Consider the following 27,847-nt stretch of genomic DNA (forward strand, 5'->3'; position numbering starts at 1 on the left):
GGCCTCCAAATGCCTGTCTTAAACCTGTGTCATTTTCAGTAGCTACAATTTCTGATTTCATAGACTTAACAAGGTTTTAATACGTTTCCGTGTGTGCTTCTGCAGGAATTCCCACTGAGGATCTGTCACTGTTATTATGGTGAACTCACTGCTGGCTTGTTTCATCTTTTGGCATTTTCCCTGTGGGAGGTGAAGGCACTTCCTTGTTTGCAAAGAGAATAGAATCAGAGACTTGGGTCCAGGCAGCTGAGATTTATTACAAATTGCATTTCCCTTACTAGATCTAGCTCACAGCAAGTACATAGATAATGCTTTCTCTCTATTTTTTATTTATTTATTATTTATTTCAATTACTCAGGTCCCCCTCAGCCACCTCCAGACATACGAGTGAACAAAAGAGAGGTGCTGATTACCAAATCCTCCATCAACTTTACTTTTAACTGCAGCTGGTTTAGTGATACTAATGGAGCTGTGAAGTACTTTACTGTGGTTGTGAGAGAGGCTGATGGTAAGTGTCGTGGTTTAATACTATTCTCTCTACAGCCTATAGGAGTTGCATGGGGAGGTACATCCCTATCACCACACAGCAAAGGGTTTTCTCCTTGCCTAGTGCTGAGTATCATACAGGTTTTGGATCTATACTTCTTCCCTAGCCTGGGGATGTAGGAACTCAGTCCTATCCTCAGAGAGTGAGTATCAACTGCAGAGCTCAGACAGAAGGAGTAGTTGGCTTCTATACTCGAGGTTGCATTCTCATGTATGCTCAGACAGTTTCCATAGTAGGAGACTTATGTTGGATGCCATTGGCAGTGGACACAGAAGAAACTTCCTTGCTGTGAACAGATCTCAAAAGGTAGTTTAAATGCTAAGCGGAAACACTAAGGCAACTCTTCTGGAGAGTCTTAGTAAGCCATGCTGAGAAGTCAAAGGTCTGCCAAGTTTGCTTACTGAAGAAAATTACTTTGCATGCAGCACTGTAAAACAGAACAGAAATTGTCCTTGTGGCATGCATGTAAACCTCCCTTTCTACAATTGACCTATATGAGAGAAATGAGATGTATGTTTCAACAATTAATACCTTGTTTTTAGAAGTGGCTTCATTTACTGGCATGCCAGGACATATTTTGTGACCCTTATGAAAGTTCCTTAATCTCTCTGTCCATCAGCCCTTAGAAAAAAAAGCAGAGATAATATTTCCACTCTCTGCTCTGCCATGCTTGCCATAAAGGTCTTTGGGAAAGGGACTGCTCATTGCCATGGCTTTGCCTACCTGAGTCCTTTAACCATTATTGTGAATTTACGTTCAGGGAACCCCTGTCATTTCCTATTGTTGTTTTTCACTATATAGAGTAGACTTGACTGTGTGTGGATTTTTTTTACTTGCTTTTTGAAATAGCTAGTAGTAGGATCCAGGAATCTGAATCACAGAAACTCCCACCAGCAGCACAGGAAAAAATGTCATAGCATTGAATTCGACCTATGCATGCCTATATCAGCATTGTATCTGGGAAAGTTACACTGAAGTCTTGCAAGGAAATCTACCTAAAGAAATAATAGACAGGTTGGTACTAGAAACAAAGTACCCTAACCACTGTAGCTTTGTATTCATGAGGTAGCCTCCAAGAAACAGAAAATTGGATAAGAATGTCTGTCGAGAGGTTGAGCCTAGAAACTGCATCACATTAATGGCTGTGGCATCTGAACCTTCTGTCTTTCTCTGCACATGACGCAGGTAGTGAAGGACCAAAGCCTGATGAGCAGCACCCATTACCTTCCTACCTGGAGTACAAACACAACGACTCTATACGCATCTACCAGACAAATTATTTTGCCAGTAGATGTGCTGAAAATCCGGACAGCGACTATAAAAGCTTTGACATTAAGCTTGGAGGAGAAATGGAAAATCTGGGAGGAAAGTGTGATCCAGATCACCACAAATTCTGTGATGGACCTCTAAAGCCTCAAACTGCTTATAGGTTAGATTTATGTTGGTAGCTGTGCTCTTGTCACATTATTAGGCATGGTACTGTCTGTATGCCTGATCCATTTGAGCTTCTGGAGATTAGTAATGTTCTTTGTGTTTCAATGTAAATTTATAAAAGCTTTCTCCATGCCCCCGTTCCATAGGTAACAACCAGTCCTTCGCTAGTTTGGATATTATATGATTAATTATGCACAAAACTCTGTGCAGTGAATAGGTTTATTTATGTAACTCAACTTGATGGGAAGCTCTCCTATAGCTGCTAAATATTTCTTTGGAAAGACTTAATACCGTCTGCTAAGTCAGAATAGTACTTAACAGGAGAAGGCAAACACGCTTCACTCAGTCTGTACACCAGCACTGCCCCACATCAGTCGTTTGGAACAAGCTAGAAAAACCTGGAGGTTATTCTATCCTGTGGCACCATCCCTAGGCTCCAGAGGTAGGCCCAGGTTAGTGTAGGGTGTAGAAGAGGGTGACTGCCAAGACCAGGCTCAGCAGTTACGCAGGCTGCGAGACCAAACATGAGCTCCAGTGGGGCTCAGCCATGCCCCTACCACTTGAGAGAGGCAAATACTCTCCCAAGAGGTCTGCAGTATTCTCACTGAAAAGACACATGGATAAAAGGCGCGTGCCAAGGAGTGTACATCATGCGTCTTAGCTGCTTCATCATCAAGACAATGCTACCCCACTATAGTCTGCTCTCATTAGGGCACATTTCCCAAAAATTCAGTCTGGGAAATACCCACATTACACGGAGAACCAAGAGGACTATAGCAAATCTCCATTAGCATAGCCATACCCAACCAAGTGAAGGGAAAATGTGTCCCCACCAAGAAGCATTTCTGAGTCGTCTCCCCTATGCGGCTTCTGCTAGGCCTGCCTTCAGGCATAGGCAGGCTGTGTGCCAGCTGCCAGAGCCCATATGTTACCTCTACCAGGGTACCTCAGAGCCCTCCACCTGTAGTAGCTGGGTTCCCCAATATTTATCTCGGAGATCAGTAGGATTAATTAAGTAGAATACTGATTAATTAGTATTTAACTCAGGTGCCTGTTTTAAGAATTGTCTGTGGGGGTGGAAAGGTTTTAATTATCTCTAAGGGGCAAATAAGTTCTTACTTGTCTCCTGTTGGTTCTGAACGTCTAATGAGCCATAAGTGTAACAATTCTGCTTTTTTAGGATCAGCATACGAGCTTTTACCCAGCTTTTCAGTGAAGACCCGAAGGAACTTCCTAAACCACTCTTTGCAGACACCTTCTTCTCTTTGCCCATCACTACAGAGGCAGGTTAGTTTCAGGCTTGTTATCAGTGACTGTACCATGCAATTATATATTGCGCCTAAGAACACTCTGGTATCTAGAACTATTTGTAAGGAGTGGAACAAAAACGGATTGCTGTGCATGTCCTGAAGGCCGCTCTGAGATGAGGCTGGAACCATGGTTTATCTGGCTTCTGTTGAAAATTCAGAGGACTGCTTGCAGAGCTGCTGACAGTAGAGAAGAGGATGAATGCTCAGTGAACTATCACCAAGAAAGCTTCAAAGTGCAAAAGAATCAAACTCCCATATAATGGGGTTGTGCTTTCTTTTGATGTGTTTGGGAGTGAAAAATTTTGCGTAATGTTTGGAAAAAATAAGGACAGAAAATCAAGGCCAGGTTTTAGCTAAGTGTTTAAGTGCCTTACACTTCCTTCTATTTAGCCATTTTCTTTAGCTGATAATAACAGATCCCTTGAGAGTTATCGATTCTCCAAGTCTTCTGATCTTTTCCTCAAAATATATAAGTACACTGTTTTGTTTCCAGAGCCTCTGTTCGGAGTTATTGAAGGTGTGAGTGCTGGCTTGTTTCTGATTGTGATGTTGGTGGCTGTTACTGCTTTATTTGTCTGCAGACAGAAAGTTGGGTAAGTTGACTCCCTTTGTCAGTCTCTGTTACTGAAGTAATGTCAATTTATATTTATTTAAGTAATACAATATATAAAATGTAACTGTAAAATTGGAAGAATGCGCAGAACTATTCAACAGACAAAATCTGTGTCCCCCAACATCTTCTGCACACTAAGTGTAGAACTTACATATTAAGAAATCTATAAATTTTTGATTCAAATGATGCCATAATTGTCATAGACGATTCTTGTAACTTAGTTTTCATTAGAAGTCTGAATATATCTGAAAAATTGGTTTATCATTCAGACTGTTTTGTCAAAAAAATGAAATGTTTCCAATTAATTGCATCTACACTGTAGATGGAAAGCTATTGAAACTGTTCATTTAGATATTATCAATTCAAAAATATTGAGTATGGCATTTCCTCAGTGTCCAAAAGATTAGTTTAAACTTCTCATTTTTTGTCAATTATAGTTGTGTATTTTACATTATAGGTGAATCTTAAATAGTGAACTTTAAATAGTTCATATTTTAAAATATGTTTTTAAAAAGTAAAATACTCTATCTCAACTTTGAAAAAGGCTTTATCCATTTAAATCATTTTGCATGACTGAGAGATGTGAAATTCCATATGGTTTCTGAAATTTAAAAAAGCCCTCAACATTTCCATTACAAGGGAAACACTGAAAATCTAAAATTCAGTTCTTTTACTGATACTAAATTAAGTCTGTATTTTTTGAATTTGCTTTTCATGTGCTAGAATTTCAGATTGAAAGAAAACTGTTTTCTGACTAGTCATAGCTTTTAGCCAAAATGGATAAACTTCATATAGAATGTGGTTTCTTGTTGTAAGTTATATAGCCAGCAGGGTGGCAATTACACCGGTATGGTTTTCCCACATCATACATAAGGAGAAAGTGTTTTCTAAGGGAGGAGTCTTGAGGAGATGGCAGCAAAAGGATGAAAGGCATCACTGACTGTATGGAGTAAGTACCACTTCAATGGCTTTCCCAAAGCCTGCTGTGGTTCTGCCACTTACTCCTGCTATGAACCTGGGCATCTGCTGGCCTGGTCTGCAGAGTACATGTGGTGGAAGCTGTAGACCTTTTACAGCTCTGAAAATCTCCCTATATGTTCCTCTCTGCCTGTAGAGGATCAACTGATTTAGAGCCCATCTTAGCAAAGGACACCCTCCTTAATGATAGACTGGGCTGTGAGTGTTTCAGAACAAGTAAATAGTCTTACTGCCTGTGCCATACATACACTCCACATCACTATTGCCAAGCTAAAATACAAGAAAACTCTGTGCCCCAGTTAAGAGCACTGTCACACAATCAGAGCCGTGAATCAAAACATACTTTTTTAAATTCCTTTTTTTCCAATTTACTGTTTTCCAGTGTAAGTTATGTTATTACCAACTCTTATCAGTATCAGAACAGATACAACAGAATACCTTCCTTTTTATTCCAGCAGTGGCCATGAGAGATCTACAGCAAGGCTGAGCATTCGCAGGGACAGGCCACTGCCAGTCCATCTGAACCTGGGGCAAAAAGGGTAAAGTCAGATTTATTTTTTTTTTTAACATGGCATCATGGTTGAACAGATCTATCTGGTCACTCACTGATGAAGTGTTTCTTTTTCTTTTGAAATCATTTCTAGGAACCGGAAAACTTCCAGGTAAAAAGAAAAAAATAATACCTAAAAAAGCTTCTTGGTAACCAACTGGATAAATTATGACTGTGATTCTCTTCCTCCTGTTGAATATTTTAGTCCAATCAAAGTCAGTCACTTTGAAGCACACTTCACCAAACTTCAAGCAGACTCCAACTACCTTCTGTCCAAGGAGTATGAGGTGCGATCCTAACCTAGGCAAAGGACTTGCTTTATGAAGGGGTGGGCTGACTGAATCAACAGGTTAATGCATTAGGAAGGTCTGCATTTGTCTTATTCACACAAATCCAGATAAGTTGGAGTGTTTCAGCTGAACTCCACCTGTCCAAGTGCAGAAACCAGCTCTTCATTTGGCATAGCATCTTCTTGTTGGCAGCCTCTGCCTGATACCTATCTGGCTGAGATCAGATTTGTATGGCAACGTATGTGTGATAAAGCATGGAAATTACCTACCAGTCATGTACTTGGTTTAAAACAATATGATTACCTATGTAATTTGTTTGTTTTTAAAAAAAACAACCACTCTCTGTCATGGCCTTTGAGAGCTGATAAGCACTGTGTTGTCACGTCCTTGAATTATTTTCACCTCGCATTTTATTCTTTTTCTTTTTTTTCAGGACTTGAAAGATGTGGGTCGAAACCAGACGTGTGACATAGCACTTCTGCCAGAGAACAGAGGGAAAAATCGATACAATAATATATTACCCTGTGAGTTTTAGGTTTGGTTGTGTAATATTGCATCACACCAGCTATTTTTCACTTTGTTTCAGCAAGTCTAGTGGAAAAGAGAGTGCAACCAATCCCTTCTCTCCTTTCTGTCAGAGATGAAATATCTCTGCCAGCTCAGGTTCTGGTGCTTGGAGGGGTCTGGCTTCACACAGACCAGTAATTTAGTTTCACACTGGAGGTCTAATGACTAGCATTCAATCCAGGGAGAAAAAGCTCCAGCTATTAGGGACATTCAGTCACTGCTGGTAACAGGGATAATAGAAATAACAGTAGGGTTGTTTACATATGGAGTATCATCCATTCAGTGCTCTTTGACAGCCTTGCCAAATCTTTGTTCTTCAGAGTACGTAGCAAACCTCCTGTACAGTGTAGAGCTAGTGTGATTCTGCATGGTAAGACACGTGTGTGAAGTTAATCCTCTTCTCCCAAGGCAAGACCTAGACCTGTCTGTCATTGAGAGTTTCCCCCTTTTATCTCCTACATGGCACTTTTGGAGGTAAAACATTGAGGAAGAACACCACATGACTCATTGCTCCACATCCCCACTAATGGATGTGGTATGTGCTTGCAGCACAGCCTCATAGCATCCCCTGTTCTGCCTACCTTGCCAGGCTGGGCAGCACGCCTGCACTGTACAAGAAATGACGCCTGACTGAGATCCAAGGTGGCATTATCTCATGAATCAGTGACCCAGTGGCTTAGACACTTTCTGTTTCTGTACAGAAGGCGGTTTACCTAGGGAGGATGTTTGACCTACTCCACATGTTAGCTCGGAAGACCACTAAAGCCCAGCTGTTCTTTCAAGGACAGAGCTGGGCACTGCTTTTCAGTACAGCACACTGGTGTTAGGATCAAAGGAGGATGCTATTGTGGCCCTTTTGTTGTCATAACAAATCCTGTGCAGCTCAACAGAGGAAATTTGGGATATTTACCGCTTCCTTCTTACCAACCATCTCCTAGTCTTTAGAACATTCCACGGCATTGGAGTGAATGAAAGAGGCAGTAAAAACATAAACAGTTATTCCCTTTAAATTAGCTATTCATATAAAATCTTGTAAGACTGCTGCCAGTCCTTTCAGAAATGCATTTTTTAAGTGAGAGAAGGACTGAAAATCAAGACCTAGCCCTAAGCCACTTGTTATGGATTTCTTCCTAGATGATACATCAAGAGTGAAGCTTTCCAATGTGGATGATGACCCTTGCTCAGACTACATTAATGCAAGCTACATACCAGTAAGTGACTCAAGGGTGGTGTTTTACAGTCCTCCCTCCAGTGGTAATTTGTCCTCCATCTAAAACTGAATATAAAGCTTGATAGTTAGGGCTGCTCTCCCCCTTCATTGACTCACTTGAGCTAAAAATCTTAAAACTTATTTTGTGGGTGTGCTGAAAGACTGTGTCTGACTGCCATTAAATTAAGTGTGAGTGATTTACCCAGCACTTAAGGGCACTTTCTTGGATTGCTCTAGTTATGTAGGATAGCAAGTCTAATTGACCAAGGACACATTTTTAAAGGTTGCTGCTTTTATATGGTGTCAGCTGTGGCTATCACTGCAGGTGGTGTCCTCACTGTGGAGCTATAGCTCATCCTGACAGCATTGGCACCTTGCAGGGTGGTGAAACTGGCTGGAATTAAAATAACGCCCTTTGACGAAGAGTTGTGATTGATAATAGCAGTGGCTTTAGCAATCCAGATTTCAAGCCAGAACTCAGCTAATTTATTAAAAACAATAAAGCAAAAGCTCCTTGCAGTTTCAAAATTGCTTGAGACTGTGCTATGCATAGTTGAAAAATAAAAAGCTTTGTCTGCCGCAAAAGGAACAGTATTTAGATATACTGCTACAGTCTCCTCCTTCTCTCTGTTCCAACCAATCATTTGCTTCCAGGTTCAAGGCAAAAATTTAGTTCTCAAAACTATTGTCCCAGCAAGAGCATTGTTCCTGCAGAGCTCTAGCTGCAACCCCATGTCTTGTTCAGTTGCTAGAAGATATTTTTTTCTGCCTTTTTGCAAACTAATGGAGTTCTCTTTATTTGCAGGGCAATAATTTCCGCAGGGAATACATAGCAACTCAGGGCCCTTTGCCTGGCACGAAAGATGAGTTCTGGAAGATGGCATGGGAGCAAAATGTTCACAATATTGTCATGGTAACCCAGTGTGTTGAGAAGGGCCGGGTGAGCAGTGACTCTTCTTTATTATTAGTTACTGTTCTAATATCTATTAAAAGTTTTTACTTGGTGTTTGCATCACACTAATGCCAAAAAGGGCCCAGTTAAGGAGATATACAGTAAGAGATAAGAGGTATAAAGACTGGAGAGAGATTAAGGCTGTGAAGTGAGGATGCAGGGAATATCCCAAGATCATGCAGCATGTCAAAGTTAAGAGTTAGGAACAGAGCTCATTGCTACTGGTCTCTAATCCAGGACTTTGTCCTCTAGCACTAATACAATTCCTTTAAGCATGCAGAACAACCAACAACAAAAAATGCTTGTTGATCACATCAGCTCTGATCAACTTAGATATAAGCTCTGGAGAGCAAGTGTTGATCAATAAATAGATCAGATTATCTCTGTATATAAGGCCTGATGTAGCTAGCAAAGAGACCATTCATGCACTTCACACTCTTACTGAGTGCAAGTGGAGCATACCTCCCTAGGTATGACCACGTTCTGCCTCCTTTGTAAGACAGGGAACAGGTCTATAAGAAGATTAAACAAAGAAGTAACAATCACCTGGTGGCACATAGGGGTCAGTTTCTTTCAGTTTACCATTTTTTCCTGAGGAGAGGGTGAAAGCCAATGCAGACTAGGACCTGTGTCCTTGTGCACCTCACTGGCTCCAAGTGGCACCCTACAGTCATATCTCAGCAAGAGGTGAGGAAGCAGGCACTGGAATTGACCTCTCATCCAAGCAGAGGTCTGAGAAGACTTGATGTGGAAAATGTGCCACCCAAGAGGGCATCAGTGAAGTGCTTCCCATTCCCCTCATCACAAACATCAACTTTGAGAACTTCCACTTCCCACGCTAGTCCATTCCCATCCCAGGCACTGTTTGTTGGCATGGCAAGGAGTGGCATCTCTCTCTGAATTCAGCTGCTGCCTTTGTTCCTTCCTCCTCAGACATGGGAGGTCTGAAGTCTGCTTCTGCCAGTGCTGAACAGAGGCATTGTTTACAACTGTTTCTAACACTAAGTCTGTCTTTGTCTGTGTCCCTGCAGGTAAAGTGTGATCACTACTGGCCCCTCGATCAGGATTCCTTGTACTATGGAGACCTGATCGTTGAGATGTTGTCTGAATCAGTGCTCCCAGAATGGACGATAAGAGAGTTTAAAATCTGCAGTGTATGTTTGCATATTTTTTTTTCCTAATGAATTGGCTTAAAACACCTGCAAGGCTAAATTAGGCAGGATAAATTTCTTCTGCTGTAACACAGTTGCATCACACCCAACTCACCTCTGGTGGCAACTATAGCATTTGTTCTGAAGGTGCATGTTGTATATGTCCCTTCCTCTCTGGTCCTGATGACCCACACTTTTGAATCCCAACAGGAAGAGCAACTTGACTCAACAAAGCTCATTCGTCACTTCCACTACACTGTATGGCCAGATCATGGTGTGCCAGAGACCACCCAGTCCCTGATTCAGTTTGTCAGAACTGTAAGAGATTATATCAACAGGACCCCAGACACAGGACCAACTATTGTACACTGCAGGTATGTGCAGCAGCAAAAGGTCAGTGGCACAGAGCTCTTGTGCGTACCCTTGGGAAGTTCCCAAATGTTAGACCTTGGGCAGCCACAGAACCTGAGAAATAACTGATGAGCTTAAGTGTCCAGATACATCAGAGCAGTCGTCCCAAGGCACATGCACTAACCCACAGCCTTACCTTGGAGAAGCCTTGAAAATGATTCTTAGGGAACCACCATGTCTCTGTGGGACCACTGGAGAGAACTACAGGTGCCAGTAGCTGCCACTGCTCATAAGCTTTTGCATTCTTAAATTGCCCATGTGCTGCTCTTTTGGTCCAACATTTGAATCACTAACGGGTGCTCTAAAAAGGTAAGATATGCCTGGGGTGAATCTGACTACATATGGATGTTGAGATCAGCTGACAGGTCTATCCTTTCCCCCATTCTGACTGAGACTCCCTCTCTTTACTGCCTTTTCATGCTGTTCTGCTCTTTTGTCATCTCTGGCAGTCATAGGGCTGCAGTTTTTCCTCTGATCTGTAGTCCACTCCTACACATGTATACGAAAAAGACAAAACTGGACTGCCTGATCTGTAATCCACTGGCCAGTTGCAGCAGACTATAGGGTTACACAGAGAGAGAGAGAGTGAGTGCAGTGCAGTGCTGTATCTTCTGATAAAGCCATATGTTCACTGGTACCACCTGATTGTAGTATCTGACCCCTCCACACATTATATGGGCTGAGGGATGTATCTTACATGACCCCACCTGTACAGCATGTGCTGCAGCATGTCTGATTTCTACTATTATCAGCAAGTCAGCTTTTCTTTTTCCAACCTCCTGCCTCCAGACCCCACCGCCCGGCAGTTCAGCTACTGGGAACTGATACTTTTCCTTACTTTGCCCTTCCACAAGGCAACGGCCTACAGATCTTTTAGAAAACAAGACCACAGCTGTATTCCTGAAGAGAAGAGGTTTAAAAACTCTGACAAGAGTCCGATGCAGTCTTTCAGTGTATCTCAATGACTGAGTTAATCCAAAGCAGAAAGCAGTGCAGGCAGTAGGAGAGGTACCTCTACCATCACTATCCCTTCCTCCTTCCTAAGTAAATTCCACTATAAAGTGTTATAAAGTCTCAGAGGTGCCATTTGAACAATTTGCTTCTCCCCCTGGAGATCTGAACTTTACAAAAATATCATTTGAATATATTGAATGCTTTTATCCATCTGCTTTTCAGTCTTTTGGGTTGTTTTCTTTTCCAGTGCTGGCGTTGGCAGGACTGGCACATTCATTGCACTAGACCGAATTCTGCAACAGCTGGATTCAAAGGACACTGTCGACATTTATGCAGCAGTACATGATCTAAGGCTTCACCGTGTTCACATGGTTCAGACAGAGGTAAGTTTTAGATAGCCTACTATGCAGCAACACGAGCTACGGTATCTAACAATCAGTCTCTCATCTTAAAGGCTCTCAAAGCACTTTACACTTACTCCACTGTGAAATACTACTTAGATGTATTTTAACTCTGTGAGAATTTCTAGTTCAGGGTTTTTTCCATTGGCTCTCATACAGTGGGTCCAAATCATAACAAGTGAGGACCAAGAATAACAAGCTATGCTTCCTCTAGATTTCTTTTTTTTTTCTTCCCCTGGCCCACGATTGTCCCAGTAGCTTTATGCAGCAGAAGCGTAACGGCACATTGTTGCTTTACAGCAGTGTCCAGTAAATGATCTTTGAGGAGAGATAGATCCTTCATGGATGGGTCTAGAAGACAAGCCTAAACCAGACAGATAGGTTGATGTAATAGGGAAAAGAAATGGAGGGCAGAGAAAATTAGATGTACCACTGTGACCTTGTGGTTTTGCGGTTTATTTTTTATTGAGCTGCTCTGTCAATTAAAATGGTATTGCAAAGTTGATTGGCATTCTCCTAACATACTATGTAAAAGCTAGTACATTTATTCTCAAAGTGCAAAAAAGGTAAATGTTTTGTATTTTCTTCTGTGTTTTTAAAACTACAAGAAAATCATATTACACTAATACCAGCTAAACACTTAGGAACTGATTTAATAAAGGCAAGTTGTGGAGGCAGTCTTTACATTTTCCCTGAAACATTAATAGAAAAATCAGAACAAGTTTGATGGGTCTGCCTGTAGCTTGATAATAATAGAGCTCTTTGCTGCAATTTGGAAACAAAAATGTCAGTGACAGTGTTTTCTGATAATGTAAATGTCTCTTGTATGTGTATAAAGAAAGACCCAACTGAAAACACACACAAAAAGGGATTCCTGGAAGTATCTTAATCACAGAAGACCTTCATTGGAGGGGAGACAGATTCTCTGCCTGGTCTGGGCATCCTCAGAAACAGATCCATCTCACCTTCTACATTTCCAGTATCCATAGTCTGCAAAGGCGGACAGGCATCTCAGGAGGGTGGCTCTTTTTCCCTAGCTGGAAAAAGGAAGCAACTACCTCAAGAGCCTAAATTTGACACCAGACTTGGAGACAACTAATGTTGTGTGATACAAAGCCTACCTTTGGCATGAACTTGAAATGACGTCTAAGACAAAAGGCAACCAGACCCACACAAAATATCCACAGCAACAGTGAGTAGCTGAGCCTTCACACTACCAGCACTATATGCCCTTCTGCCCCAAACCATCTGTGACTCAAGTTGAACCCAGATCCCTCTTGTAACCAGTCCTGCCCCTGGAAGAATTAGCAATCAGCATCCCAGAGACAGACTAATTGAAAGCTTTTACAGCTCACACATGAGCTGTAACATGCTTGCAAACTGACCATGTACCTGTGTCAGTGCACAGTCACTGAGCTGCTGTATTCTCAGCAAATCTTATTAATATGAACTCTCAGTTGCATCCTGTTTATGGTTTCTGACTTGGAACTGTGTTTTATCGAGGTGGCTTGGAGCACAAGCAATACAGTCTCTCATCCTCCTGCAAAAAATGAAGTAAACTTATCCTTGACTTTTATGATGATTCAGAGTTAGCAATGAGCAGTGAATTATCTTTTAAGAAACAGTAAAGGAGGTGGGGAGATGGGGAAGAACAAATCTGCTCCACAAACTCCATTTGATGTGTGTGAAGACACTAGTTCCTGGTGTCCATGTCTTGGCTTCCACAGTCTGTTTAGGTGTTGGAATAAAAGATAGTTCCCCTTCTGTCGATACAGTAAAAGCCAAATCCCACTGTGGAGCAAGGCCAGCAGACAGTACTGTTTGCAATGAGATGCTCCAGCCCAAGGTCACAGCACCATCATACTTGGCATTATTCAACCATAGAAAAACAGCAACAACAAAACAATGCCCCTGCTTCAGACTTGGCTGAAAGCTGTTTAAGACAAGACACTGCAGCTGGAGAAATGCAAGGAGTAACAGAACACTGTGTGCATCAGCTTAGAAGGCAGTGTGCTCAGCACAGTAGCTGTAACACAGACCATTTCAGTCACAAATGGTCTCTGTCAAAGAAAGTCTCCGCGCCTTGGCCAACTTTCCGTCATGTTGGTGAGTGGGATGCAGGACTCTGATCCACAGAGACAGCAGCTGTATGTACATAAAAGCAGACATTCTCACTTTCCCAAAGCCAGAGCACTGAGAAAAAGGCACAGAGCAGTGGCTGAATTTCTTGTGGAAAATAAGTAAAGAAGATGTGAGGAGAGAAAATGCATATATTTACTGGAGAAATGTTTTTGAGAGAAAAGTAATATTAAAAACGTATACCTTGATGTATAAAGATGCTCGGCCTACTTATGGGTACCATGTTACACTAATCATAAACCACAAAACGTAGCAGAGCATGGGAGTTTAACAATCTATTCTATTAAGGTAGTTTGATGAATAGTCAGTAGTCAATAATATTGCTGACTCTCCTTACTTTGGTGCGAATGTCATCTTAGTTCCCTTTTGTGAAAGGCACTCTTCAGAAAACTTATTTGCTTGCATAGTCAGAAGCAATCTCGTAACTTATATTGGATCAAAAAAATACTGATTTTGCCAGAAAATTTGGGTTTGTTAAAGTTCTGTGAAATATTTATATATTATAATAAAACTCTGTGGAAAATATTTGTTTTCAGAAAAAAACCAAAACAAAACAACAGAAAATTGTTTGTCTCTTCCGCCTGCTTCCCTGTACATATTAATTCTTTTACACATGTTATACCAAAGCATTCAGAAGTAGTAGCTATCCAACACAGCACCATATCAAATTATGCTTTGCAGTTGCTAGAGCTTTCACTTATGGCATGATCCATCAAAAGATATATATTCCTTTATTTTTGACTGGTATTATTTGTAAGAACAGGTGATCACAAAAGTTTACTATATTACTAGTGTGAAAAGGAGATTAATTTTAGAAGTATATTTTCATTTTTAACACCACCCTTGATTATGTGTGAGGGAGTTCGCTTGTAATGCTTTTTCACAATACAGAAAATTAAATTACAGAATTTCTCAGTGTCCTAAATACAAATCTTTTGCAGTGTCAATATGTGTATCTACATCAATGTGTGAGGGATGTGTTAAGAGCCAGAAAACTTCGCAGTGAACAAGAAAATCCCTTATTTCCAATATATGAAAATGTGAATCCAGAGTATCACAGAGGTAACTGCAAGTTTATCAAATTGTAAAATGTTTCAAATGTAATTGAGGGGGAATTGTGTTATCCCTTACCATTGATACTTGTTCTCTTCCTGGACCTTCATTTCTTCACTCCTCTGCTCTTGTCACTGTTGCAGTTGTGTCTTTATTTCCTTCATTATTAGTCATTATAATATCACTTCCTGCTCCTACCTTACCCTGTCTCACACTTCATGGTTCCTATGCTGTTGGGGGAACCGAACCACTTTCCTATCAGGGTATTGGCTTTTACCTCACCAGTCTTTACACCATCCACCCTTAAGTATACTGAGGCCATTGGCTGTGCTCACTGGGCTCTTCTGTCCTTCATGGAGTTCAATTTCTGTCCTGCATCACCCTCATTTGCTGTTGACTATATAGGCAGCCTTAGGAGACTTTCTATCTGCCTTGACTGGAAAATGTAGGGGTTGTAGGCTGTGCTCTTTTTCCTAGCCTGTATCCAGTCCCTCACTGATCAGATTTGCAGGAGTAGCAAACCTGGCACTATCACTGCCCTTCACCTCCTGTTCCCATGGCCAGACGGCCAGTTTGAAGAAGCTGTAAGCAGAGCTGGTCTGTGTGCATTGGTAGAGCTGATTCTTAAGGTCTGTAGAAGTTTTTAGGGTCAAACAACAGGATCTCAGTAGCTCCAGAAATTTGGACATTAGGAACTGAGATTATATAATGAGAGATCAAAACATTTTTCTTGATCTAGCTTGTAGAAATCAGAGTTGTCATCAATAGGTGGAACAGGCTTGGAGGAGGCCAGGGACTCAGCCAGGTTTCTACAAGTTGAGAGTCCTAGCAAAAGCAGAGGTGGGATTTGCTTTTTGCTGTCACATCAGTCACCAGCCAGCGCTGCTGCCACGTAACCTCCTCTCAGCACTGTAGTCAGCTGGCAGAGTTGAACATGAAGCCACCTGTGTTGTTTACCTTTTTTCTAATATCAGTTTTCCTTGCTTTCAGATGCTGTTTATTCAAGGCACTAAGAATGTTAGAGATATCTACTTTTGTGACCACACTTGTTAACTCGGGGGTTTGTTTGGGATTTTTTGTATGTGTATTTCATGCACCAGAAAGGTGCCAGACCTTTCTGATGAGACTGTATAATTTATTGGTCTGGTGATTTTTTAAAAAGATATATAATTTAAATATAATAGGTATTAATGTATATAATTGTATTTTGGCATTATGTAAATATGTATTTTTTCTATATTGTTTATATTAATATTATGCTTCAGATAATACTATTTTTTTTCTTATCACAGTTTTTATAAACTGTTCTACATAAACTATTTTTAATTCATTGGCTAACAGGACTGCTGCATCTGGGGCGGTATTGGCATGACACAGGAAAAATCCTTTAAGGAGAACCTCATTTTTTTTAACTAGTTCAGTGTTTGTGAGATGAAATAAGCTACTATTAAGCAAGGGAACAGTAGTCCTGTATAGGAGTTACAATGCTACTCTACACTTTAAACTTACTGCTTTTCATCTGAGAAAAATGGGTATAACCTGTAACACAATGACATACCTTTTACAGAACTCAGTAACAACTGAGCAAAACAGGGTTCACCTCACCGGAAGCAACTGTTTCAGTCTAATGTGACATAGGAGAAAAATATTGAGCAACATAACGCTGCAGTGAAGTCTAATAGACCTATCTCCCACCACATACTTTGAGGGGAGACAGGTCATATTCTGATTTCTTTACACTGGTTTAAGAGAGCAGAATCAGACCACAACCTGTCTATGCGTTTTCATGTGTGAATAATTATAATTAAGAAAAATGTTCAAAAAATGCCTCAGACATTTGTGTTAACAGACCTGTGAGGATGTGAAGTCTTGACAACTTCCTTAGCTCATTAGAAACAATGTTGTGCCATGAGAGCCAAAAAGTAGATAGATTGCAAACATATATATCTCTAACAATTAACACAACTGGCTTTATGCTACTTGCCCCAAGTGTTGATCACCTTCAAAGTTTGGCCCCAGCATGTCTGCATAGAAAGAATCCTCCACGTGAATGTTGCCTGATGCCCACCAACAAGGGCAGTTGGAACGGAAAAAGGCTCATCGGTAAGCCAGGGAATGTAGGCTGGCAGGTCTGTGCTAATCATAGAATCATCAAATGGTTTGGTTTGGAAGAGACCTTAAAGACTATCTAGTTCCAACTCCCCGTGCCCCAGGCAGGGAGTCATTACTCAAAACATTTACTGACTAGCAAGAAGTAAAATCAAAGAGCACTCAGCAGGTATCCTGTCCAGCCAAGTGGATTATGCACAGCCTCTCTCCTCTGCAGAGGCTTCTCACTCAAGGGTCTAAACGCTGTTCAGCTATTCTTTGTCTTTTTAGGTGTTCTTCAAAGAAATGGAGAATAACTATGTACTGCCTCTTCTCTATCACAAAAAGAAAGAAAGGCTTGATAATTCTTCTTTCATATATCTACCTATACATTCCCTAGAGAAAACTTAGCTTGTTACTGAAGACAATTGCCTAAATTCAACTTCTGTTTTGGAGATAAATAAATACTTTTGAAGGCCTTCTGAGAACCAGTCAATAAGTGGCTAAGTGCCTAACTGAGGAACTGCTGTGGCCCTGTGCCACATGCCTTACTGGAGCTGCATCCTCCTTGCTGTAGGAATATCTGCCTGACAGTGGCTGAAGAAATCTACCAGGCAGCTCCTGGTAGAGTTTTCTTAAGAAATCATTCCAAAGCAGAACCAGCAGGACTATGCACATCCATATCCCCGTGGTCTTCTTAGAGAGAAGGAAACAGCCTGATAGTCACTCTTCCTTCCTACTCATCTGGAGTCTCATCCTTTCTTGACCAAATATCCTCATATGCCTCAGAAGCCACCCTTCATATCAGCTTTCACAGCTGCTCAAAACATGGAAGCTTGGTTAATCTTTTAGGTGTTTCTGTATGAAAATACTGTTCATTCCTCCTGTACATCCTCTTTGGCACCACACAAACCCCAAAATCCACCACCCTTAATTGGAACTGAAAAAGAAAGGAACTAGCATTAGAGTGGAAGACATTTTCACAGGGGAAATCTAAGCAAAACCACAAAGAAATGTTCAGAGTGCTTTTTTTCTCTGTTTCCTTTGCTAGATTAACTAGGTTAGCAAGCAAGGACAAACAAGCATGGCAGCTTTACATCGACTGTTGACCCTGCTAATAACCGCTGGACTTAAGGCGTCATAAAAACTGCTGTTGTGTTACATGTGCTGCATTTAGTCCTTTCTTTTTTCAGGGATAGCTGAGGAGCAAAGGTCACCATGTTAGTTACCAGCACATGTTAATTACACTGTGAAGACATACCAAATGTATCCTATAAATTACTTCACGCTATATATCACTGTGTGATTTTTTTAGTGCTGAGGAATAGAACTCACTCAGTAACAAAGGATCTGAGAGCAAAAGTCTGATTGCACACTGTGTATGCATGTTGTGCATCATTTTCAGAAAGACGCACATCATTTTACTCTTTATTTTATTGTTCTCAGCTCCCTTGTCTGCATCTACAGAGTTCACAAATGTGTACCCAAAACGATAATGTCATAGCAGACGACTAGTTTCATCTTTTCTCTCAGCTAATAATGGACACAGTTCATAAGCATCTTCCTCTTCATCACTTATTAATGTGACAGATGACCTTAAGTGCTCTGGCAGAGTGCTCACAAGCAGCTTTACATCTCTGCCCAGCTAGGTCACACATAAGACAGTCCACACACATTATTGCTCTGGTTCTGCTCTCTAGCCAATTCTGCTCATATGAAACCAGTGTAAATCCAGTGAGAAAAAGTTAAAACTATCTATGTAGCATATTAACATAAAACGCCTACATAGCAGTATAATTAATTATATTTACTGTGCCTCTAAGCTGAATAACAGGCCTGATGGGAAATTGTTAATGTAACAAGAATGGATTTGAAGGAGACTGTACTGAACAGAGACAGGTCTTAAGGAAAAAGATATCTTTTGAATGTCCATGGATAACGCTCAGAATTCCCTTCTTGATGTTTCCCAATAATAATGTTATAAAGCAAGGCTAGTGTTGTAGCAGATCCATAAGCTACGATTTGCACACTTGGAGCCCAGTCCTGCGAATCTCTGGATTGTCCACAAAGCTACCTGAGTACTTTCACGAAAGTCAACCAGAATGCTTGCCTGAAGAAAATACCATTCCACTTCTGAAGCACTTGCAGAGTTGGGCTTTTAGGTTAATTCAAATTTTTGTATTGAAAGTTATTTAATAATGAAAAAATTGTAATAAATGAGTTTTTTAATCTGTGCAATACAATTACAAGATCCACTACCGAATGTAGGGAAAAAAAGGATTTTACATAGCTGGAGTTGATAAGTGATATTTTTTGTTACTAATGGAACACAAAAGTGGGTGAGAGAAATAGGCATACTGTGAAGATGTCATAAAAGTGCAACTTTATACATTTTTCTCTGCTGCTATAGTTATTTAGCAATAAATAATGCCTAAAATTGCCAGAAATATTATTTTGTGCCATGATATACTATGAATTTCCTTTCAGTTGTAGAACAGAGAAAAGAAAATGTGTGAGCTTTAAGTTTATATTATGTATTGTATATGGTTATTTACGCTTTAACTTTGAAACCAGAAGTTAAATACAAGACAGAGAGGAGTACATGAGCACTTAGCCAAGCTCCTCAGCCTGGGATTTAATATATGGGACAGTAACCATCTAATCACTATATTAGCATCTCCTCCCAGGGCTGCAGATTAGAGAAATGCATCTGACATTCAGAGATACTGCATACTGCAGCCACAGCTTCATGACCAAGGAGTGGTGTAGCAAGTGTTTAACATTTATTCAGATTTCTTTCCATACTTCAGACATACAATTTGTGTGAATAAAATGCATTATAGAATGACCACCACTCCCATGATGGCCCTGTCACAGATGTGTGGGCTCTGGAGCTGTGAGCTTTGGGACCTATAGTTCCGGTGGCAACTCACTGTAGACCCTGTGCCCTCAACTATCCCTCTCAGGCTGATAGTGTCAGACTCCTCAGCTGTTGGTAGCACCACTATGGCCAAAGAAAAAACCCACAATTTTGAAATGTGTCTAGCCGTAAATTCTTTCCTGGAGTAAAGTGTCTGAAAAACGTCTTCAGCACATATTCCTTTCTCATATGCAATATAATTACTTATAATGACTTTTCCTAACAAACACTGGATGAACACAGAACTGTGCTACTATTGTCAATTTAATTTATGCATTTAAGTATATTTTTATATTTTTAACTACAGTCAACAAAACAAATATATTTGAGTATATTTTACACAATTTTATAAATAGTTCATGAATAAAACATTCATTTTTAAAAAATCACATTCTTGTCTTCTGTTTGACTGCCTTTGCATTATGGATGTTGTTGTCCTGCTGCTCAGAGAAAAGGTCATAAGTCAGTTTGATTTCAGTTGAGATGGTCTTCAGAGAACATTAAATTCATCAGAAGCCTCAGCCTGTTTGGGGGAAGGGGGCTCTGCTGTTGCCCACTGGCCATGTTAGTGCCCATGTGGAAAGATACCATTGTTCCTTTCTCCTCTCTGGTTCTCCACCCTCCTCCTTTATTAAACCAGATACTGTCTGAGTTATGCGATGGATATTTAAAACCACAGTGGATCTTGAACTTGAGTGCCTGTTATTTTAGAGACATTTCACCAGGCAATTGTACCAATTAGCACCGCACTGGAGGTCCATCTCTGCCTACCAGTCGAGGATCTGAACCATGCTTTTTAACAAATGTATTTCTTCTCCTCCTGCCCTCCACAGTTCTTAAAAACTGTTAACATTCTTGTGAGGTCAGGGTGCTTGGCAGTATGTTCTGTGTCTCAGTTATTCTTAATTGGTCATCAGAAGTGTTTAAGACAAGTTAATTCTGTTTATTTAAAAGAAAGAATGATTTATTGGCTTCTATTTTGTACTGTGAACTATTTGCTGACGGGATATGTAGTGAAGGCTGAGGGAATTGTTAGATTTTTAGTTTGTGATATAAAAGTTTATCTCTGAGCTCTATTCTGTCCTGAAGCCAATGTAGACACAAAAGAGCAGTGATAATGATAAAATAATGTACAGTTAATATCTCCACACAGGAGAAACAAGGCCACCATTACAGACAAAGATAGATATGAATGTTTTTACATGGTCCAGCAAAGAAACTGAAACACAAAGAGTATCTTCTAGTTCAGAAAGAACACAGTAGGTGATTCCTGTTAAAATATCACCAGAATCTAGATTTTAACCTTGTTATTTTTATAAAATGGACTTTATATACTTTTTCTATTTTTATAAAATGGATTTGTATCTGGGCTTCATACCTACCAGCTGGCAGTTTTGTCTGGTAAGTTATTTGCTGTACCATAATTTCAATTTCCTGCCAGTGCCTGTCTTCACTATGAGTTGCTTTATTATGCATTCATTAGAAATAACTGTGTGTCAGACATCTTACGGCAGGCAGGACGTGTGTCAGGCAATACCAGTGTGTCAGAAAATAACACAGGTGAAAATTTCAAATGTTACTAGCCAAGGTTTTACACATTGCTCTGGTACAATACCAGTCCCAACCTGTGCAAAAAAAAAAAAAAAAAAACCAGCAGAAAAAGAAGAACAAGAGGAAAAATACTGCGTTCCAGTTAATTCATGGAGACATTGCAAAAGCAAGGACCCCTTCTGCTGTTGGCAGGGTGAATGCTCTGTGGGGCTGGGGGTGTGCTCTGCAGCGGATGCCCCAGGCCATGTGTCAGGAGGGCGCCAGGAGGGCAGCGGTGCCGTGGGCTGTGCTGATCACTGAGCCACCGGTGGCCACCCCTCTGCAATGATCTGCTGGTGGTGCTCATCATGCAGCAGCTGCTGGCTCTGCAGAGGCCTGATGTCCTTTCTATACCCCAGGTGGGTGGTTACTGTCAGTTGCACCATGCGAAACCTTGCTGCAACAGGCAGCCTTGTGTGGGATAAGAGATGGTCCCAGCTTCCTGAGACCTGCAGTAGTAGTCAGCAGTACCAAGCAGGCGCAGAGGCACCATGATCCAAGAGGGCAAAGCTCTTTGCAGACCTCAGAGCCTTTTAGTCTCCAGGGAAAACATTTTAACACCCACAGGTTTGCTTTTGCAGAGGTCCTAGGGCCCCCAAAAGAGGCTAAAGTCCCCCTAATGGCTCTCACTGACCAGGCAGGGTGCCCACGATCAGCACAGGGAGGGTGCACTCCAAGCCTAGTTGCAGGGGCCCTCCCCACCCCTCCTTAACCAAACTCCCAACTGGAAAGGGTGGCAGAAGCATGCCCTAGCCCCCAGAGATGCTCCAGGTGGGTGCACACACCTTCAGGGTTCAAGGAGAGAGGAAACTGAGGCAGCCTAGCTGCGACTCGGCACTGGTCTGGTTCCTCCCTCCATGCTGAGACCTTCCATCCCTGAGCTGGGGGGCTCCAGCACATGGCGGGGACTGCAGAGGCACATGATGGGGACACACTGTCTCTACACACTGTCTCTTGTGCTTGGTAAGCACAAGAGATTTTCAGCTGAAGTGTCTCCATTAATCATCAATGTAGCAAAGTGTTGGGGGAAAATAGTGCAAGACATCTTCAGAGAGGGAAGCATCCACGTTGGGTGGCTCCACAGGACACTAGCACTAGATCCCTGCATCAGTCTGCAAGCATGAAGGAATCAGCACTGGTATCACACTCCTTTGCAAATTCTCCCTGTCCTTGGCAGTGATACACATATATGTCAATAGGAATAGGAACATATTTCATTTGTTTGCATTAGCGCATGATGCAAAGTTATGTAAATAATTTTCACTTTGGAAGCTTAATAATAGAAATTTTAAAAATTATATGTTCCCACTATAATCACCTGATCTCTCCCACTCTTGTTGGATACATGGGATAAATGCATCTGGTTTATGCCCAGACCAGGTTTGAGGCTGTAGCACAGGAAGAAGACCCTCCAATTCTGTTTTCTATACCACAAAGACTAAAGAACCTTGAAATTTAAAAAGAGACTAAGGGCATTATGGATAAGAACACCCAAACTTCCTGGAAAATCAAATACAGACCATATGGCATGTAGTAAAGTTACCCAAATAGATTTCGTATGAATGGAGCTACACTGTAAAAACACAGAGTAAAAATAATTGGATGCAGAAAGCAAAGTGAGGGTGTTCAGAATGCTCCATGCAGCTTAGCTAGGGAAGAAAATGTTATGCAAACAAATGACAGCTACAGAAAGGTCCATGTGTTAATTGGGGGCATTTCTTCTGCCTATCAATGACTAGCAGTAATGAAACCACTAGGAGAAAAAAAAACAGATACTTACAAAGGCAATAAAGAGGTAAAGAAATATATAATGTCCAAAATATCAAACAGGTCAGAAAAGATATGCTCAAGACACTACACATGATAAATGCCAGCATCCTGTTGTCTTACCATTGGATCTAAAAGACACCTGGAGCCAAATTATTTGTGAGAATCCAACTTCAAAAAAACTTTAGACAGCTGGAATTAATTAATGCCTAACAATTCTGTGCTAGAAAGGTTAGAGAGCACTAAAAATATCCAATGAACCTGTTTCTTTACACATTGCACCAATTAGATCTGGTCAGGCTGTGACAAATTTGCTGTAAACTTTCTGGTGAATGAACAAGTCCCCTCAGCACCCTCCAGTAGTTCCCAGGGTAGCTAAAATATTGCCTCTACAATGCCAGAACTTTCAATGACAAAAATGGAGGAGGAAAAAAGCAAAAGGAAGTGCTGGTGTCAAGTATGTTGTGGTTGTTGAAACAGGGCAGGTAAGAAAATTTCAGATTCTTAACTTGGTAGTGTTGTCCAGCATGAATTTCTGTTTGTTTTGGTGGGATTAGACCTAAATATCTTGTACTGAGACCATCAGAGGAAAACAAGAAAAATAGAAAATATTGTGGGTGAATTTCTACTGCTCTTGTCTAGGGAAGATGCATCCATTTCAGTGGGGGGAAATGCACATACATCCATGCTGGGATAGGAAGGCAGCTAGGAAGAAGGATAAAGCCACCAGAGACCTCCACCAGCATTATGGTGACTTCTTTTACTTAATTTCTCTTCTCTGTCCAACACACTGTAAGAGACCAGATGAAAAAAAGCCTGTGAAGGACCATGTGGTGCGATCATGGGGAGAGAACTCTGTCATGCTCTGAGCAGGAGGCCGAGCTGCTGAGATCGTGCAGTGAAAGCAGGAGCACACACACCTCGCCTAGAGGGTCCTCGCACCAAGGGGAAGCCCGTTTCTCCTTCGTCACTCAGCCTTGCGAAGGGAAGCCACGCTTGAATTTTCGGTACTAGATACTGCTGTTCTCAAGGAGGTGAGACTCTTCCACCTCCTACTTTCTGGCCCCTGTGCCACCCACTTATTCCCACATCTCTCTGCTTGTTGCCACTCAGCACAGCAGATCGGGGAGTGATCTGTGTTAAAATTACCTTGTCATCAACAAAAACAAAGAGCTATTTTTAATCTCCCCGGTCAGTTCCATGAGAGAGTCTGACTTTTTATGCAGCCATGAGCTAACAGTGCAAGAGTTATTTAACATCACCCTTTTTGCTTCTCAGACCCTTTTCCACTCCCTTAGTCTAGCTGCTCTGACCAAACATGACCTGCCCCTCTCAAATCCCTCCAGGTTGCCCCAAGAAAATGAGACTCCAACAAAGCTCAGCCCCCAGTCTACCACCTACGTCTGTGAGGAACAGGAATAATGGGTTTGAAAAAAGTTAAGTCTAACACTGGCTTTCCCATAGGTGCAAGTATGACCAATGGCTGAGTGCCAGCCTCAAAGAAAAAGGGAATAGAGAAAGGGAAAGAAGAGTTTTGGATAACAGGAGGAGGATGGATGTTGGTTCATGCCCTGTGTTATGTCAAGAACATGAAAGCCCAGCATGGTGAGACTGTTCCCTGCATCGACCCCCTTCAGGGAGATGGGGAAGCTGAGGATCTTGTTGGTATGACCAGGTCCCCTTTGCTCTGAAATGCCACCCCATATCTTAGCACAATGAAAGGGAGAATTGAGTGCAGACGCTTCACAAATTTCCCTTACCTCCAACTCCATATCCTCCCCCCTCTAGCTCTTATCTCAGTAATTAAATATGCAGCTGAGGAAACTGATTTGGAAAACAGATGGCATGCAAGATGCTATAGAAAATAGTGGTGCATTTTAAATCTTACAGCAGAGACACAGATTTGGGTGGTATATGGGCCTTGAAGTAATTGAACTTCAAGGGCTGCTTGTGCAATGACCTTTAACAAGAAGGGATGAATGGCCCTCTAACCTACAACTTGATACTTACAATCAAGAATGCTGTGGCTGGTCTGATTTGCCACAGAAATTGGTGCAACCTAACCAAGTTCTTGGTAACTATCAATGATATGAAATATGGGCTCTGGGCAAGATGGAACCCTGAAGAAAGTCGTTTAGCCTAGCACTGGTCTGAAATGTAAGGGGAAAAGACACCAAAAATAACAGATCATTAATCTGTGTGAGGCTCTAAGCCCATTCTCCCACTGTCTTCCTTTAAGATCACATCATGAGCTTGAGGGGGCAGGACTGGTAAGGACAAGGTGCCACAGCTGCTGGCAGCAGAAATGCCAGGTCCCCAGACCTGCTGCAGGAGCATCAAGTGGTAGGAGCACACTGCTGCCTCCCAGCTGCTGCACATCCAGCAGGAAAGGAGAAGGGAAGCTTTTTCACTAACCTAACCGAGGAAAGGTGTTTGCCAATGACATTTGCCTCTGGATCAGCATTAAAAATAACCTCATTCAAAACCCAGGCAGTAAAAGAAATTACACTGGCTTGGTGTTGGATGGGGCTGCCTCTTTCTGGCAAAATGGCATAGTCATCAAATCCCACACTCTGAAATGGCAGAGGTTACCTTGCAATGGAAACCGTCACAAGAGGAGCTAGGGGAGCCCCACAGCTGGCAGCTCTTTCCACCGCTGAGTGTATTTCCACACAAGGCTGGAGGTAATTCTCAGAAAGACTAATAAATTGAACATAAAAAGTTTAAACCATCCAGATAAACAATGGCAGATGTTTAGGGATGGAATAATAGGCAAAACTATGAGTTATGCAGTGCCTGCAGTTCAAAGAAAATTAGTTCAAACTGTGAGGGCATTGTTCAGAGGAACAGTAAGGGATAAAGTGACAGCAGGAGGGAGAAAAGGAGAGGGAAAGCTGTCTCACTTTCCTCAGATGCATGATAACCATCCCCAGCTAGCATGAAGAAACACACCTTAATCATCAAATAGCAATCTGAAGTTTGCAGTGGAAGCAGAAGCAAGTACCACCACAGTCTCATACCCTGGCCTGCAGAGCCAGTTTCCCCAGAGCACTGATAGCATTTAATGGGGCTGCTGATGTGCAGAAATGCTGAATGCCAACACAAACCCTGTGTCTTCCTGCAGATGTTTCCAGTAAAGGACAAGAACTGGGCTAGTTGTTGGGATAGGGACTGAGGAACCAGGACACCTGCACTTCATATCTGACGCTATTTCGCTGTCCAACCTTTCACATAACATCTAACCTCTGCAGGCAGCAGTTCAGCTTTCTGTAAAAGAACTTTTTCTTTCCCATGGATGTGAGGAGACCTAACTCCAATTAATAACTCTGCTGCCAGCCCTCTTCTTCCTCATCCAAGGATGGAGCAGGTTTTAATATGATACTTGTGCCAGAAATTTACTCTTCTGAAAGACGAAGAAAACCCTTATTTTTCAACAAGACTGCAGCACTTCTTATTCCTTTTTTTCTCGGATTTCATAAGGTATAATAGGTAGTGTTTAAATGAAGAGGGCCAAATTATCAGAATGCTTTTAAGCTACATAATGACTATTGCTAATACCAATGCTTGACTTGGCAGCACAGTCTTCAAGGTTATTTAGCAAAGCACAGAATGTACAACAAATAAAATAAAAAGGCAATTTTAGTATGTCTTTGCAAAATAAATCTAAAATTAATCAATTTGCTTTTCACTTTTATTTTGTCTTTTTGTTTTGGCTATCAGTAAAAGCAACCTTGAAAATGCAACACAAGAAGAGCTAGAGAGGAGTAATAGAAGAACAATAAAATGAGGAGGAATGCGAGTCAGTACAGAATGTCTTTGATCATTACAAAGCTAAGTATCAAGAAAGACAACTCAGTATGCATGAATACAGAATAAAGATGAGTTTGGTAAACCTTTACCACACAATACGTATGTATTTATGTGCCTGAAGAGACAGTGTTTAGGAAGGAAGCAACAGAGGGAAATCTAAGCATATGTGCGTCACTCCAATAGCAGGATGGAAAGGAGGAAGAACTTCCAATCCATTTTACTTTGAGGCACAGTTAATGCCACAACAAGCTGCCATTATGCAGCCACACATTAGTTGTCCTATTACTACAAAACGGGATGTAAATCTGTAGAGGTATTATACACAAAAAATAAATAATTCCCAAAAAGTTTCAAGATAGGTCAAGATATAATTTAAATAGAAGGTCATTAAAAACTGATTTGAAATATGGAGTTTTGCCAAAACCTTCTTTTATTTTGCTCACTTGGCACAGCAAGAACTCTATGGGCACACATGCATGTCCTGTCAGTGAGGAAGACCAGTTATGTCAAGTAATTTGCATGCATGAATATATGTTTTATGCCCAAAATAACCCTGGAGGAAAACCCCACCTCATCCCAAATCTATTGACATGGACATCAGTGAACAGTGAGATGTTCAGCCCCAGCAATGTCCTGCTTGCTGCATCCAGTTGCGCAAAATTCTTTCCCCTGGGAAGAGTTTAGGCAGTGGTTTTGCATGGGTTTGTAAAAGAAATGTGTTGCTTTTTGGAAAGAAAAATCAGTGTGATGGTTCATCTGCTGCAATGGCAGAGCCTGAAGCTGGCAGAAAAACTTGCTACGCTGCTTTCCCTGGACCCGGACAGGATGGGGCTATTGCTACTGGGCTCTGCCTGCTCCAGCTCCTTCCTCAGGCACCAGAAACAGCCCAAATTGCTCTAAAAAAATCCCATGCAACACTGTTCTTAACTTGCCAGAAATTTCAACAAAAAATAATGGGAAATACATTGCTCTGAGCAAAAGAGGTGAAAAAATACATGAAAACAGTTTAATAAAACATGGTACCCCCATATTCTCCCAAGAAGTCACAGTTTCAGCCCAAGACATCAGCTAAATGTCATCAAAATCCAGGGTTAGTAGGAGCAATTGCACCA

General features: G+C 41.3%; 1 protein-coding gene across 3 annotated transcripts in view; it reads left to right on the forward strand.

The window, feature by feature from the left end:
- The window catches only part of PTPRB (protein tyrosine phosphatase, receptor type B), a 62,561-nt gene extending 42,671 nt beyond the window's left edge, over positions 1 to 19,890 (forward strand). For 2 of the 3 annotated variants that reach the window (XM_027659519.1, XM_027659537.1), the window contains 15 exons: positions 359 to 508; positions 1,733 to 1,976; positions 3,162 to 3,268; positions 3,785 to 3,884; positions 5,338 to 5,421; positions 5,527 to 5,544; positions 5,638 to 5,719; positions 6,156 to 6,246; positions 7,424 to 7,500; positions 8,305 to 8,439; positions 9,483 to 9,605; positions 9,813 to 9,976; positions 11,215 to 11,350; positions 14,449 to 14,569; positions 15,551 to 19,890. In XM_027659519.1, the coding sequence (XP_027515320.1) occupies positions 359 to 508; positions 1,733 to 1,976; positions 3,162 to 3,268; positions 3,785 to 3,884; positions 5,338 to 5,421; positions 5,527 to 5,544; positions 5,638 to 5,719; positions 6,156 to 6,246; positions 7,424 to 7,500; positions 8,305 to 8,439; positions 9,483 to 9,605; positions 9,813 to 9,976; positions 11,215 to 11,350; positions 14,449 to 14,569; positions 15,551 to 15,573 (1,655 nt within the window). In that variant the 3' untranslated portion in view covers positions 15,574 to 19,890. The remainder of the gene's footprint in view (positions 1 to 358; positions 509 to 1,732; positions 1,977 to 3,161; positions 3,269 to 3,784; positions 3,885 to 5,337; positions 5,422 to 5,526; positions 5,545 to 5,637; positions 5,720 to 6,155; positions 6,247 to 7,423; positions 7,501 to 8,304; positions 8,440 to 9,482; positions 9,606 to 9,812; positions 9,977 to 11,214; positions 11,351 to 14,448; positions 14,570 to 15,550) is intronic. The other variant, XM_027659529.1, reaches the window with a different exon arrangement.
- Positions 19,891 to 27,847: the final 7,957 nt, after the last annotated feature.

Source organism: Corapipo altera, unplaced genomic scaffold (genome assembly GCF_003945725.1).
Source record: "Corapipo altera isolate COAL_440 unplaced genomic scaffold, ASM394572v1 1, whole genome shotgun sequence".
NCBI lineage: Eukaryota > Metazoa > Chordata > Aves > Passeriformes > Pipridae > Corapipo > Corapipo altera.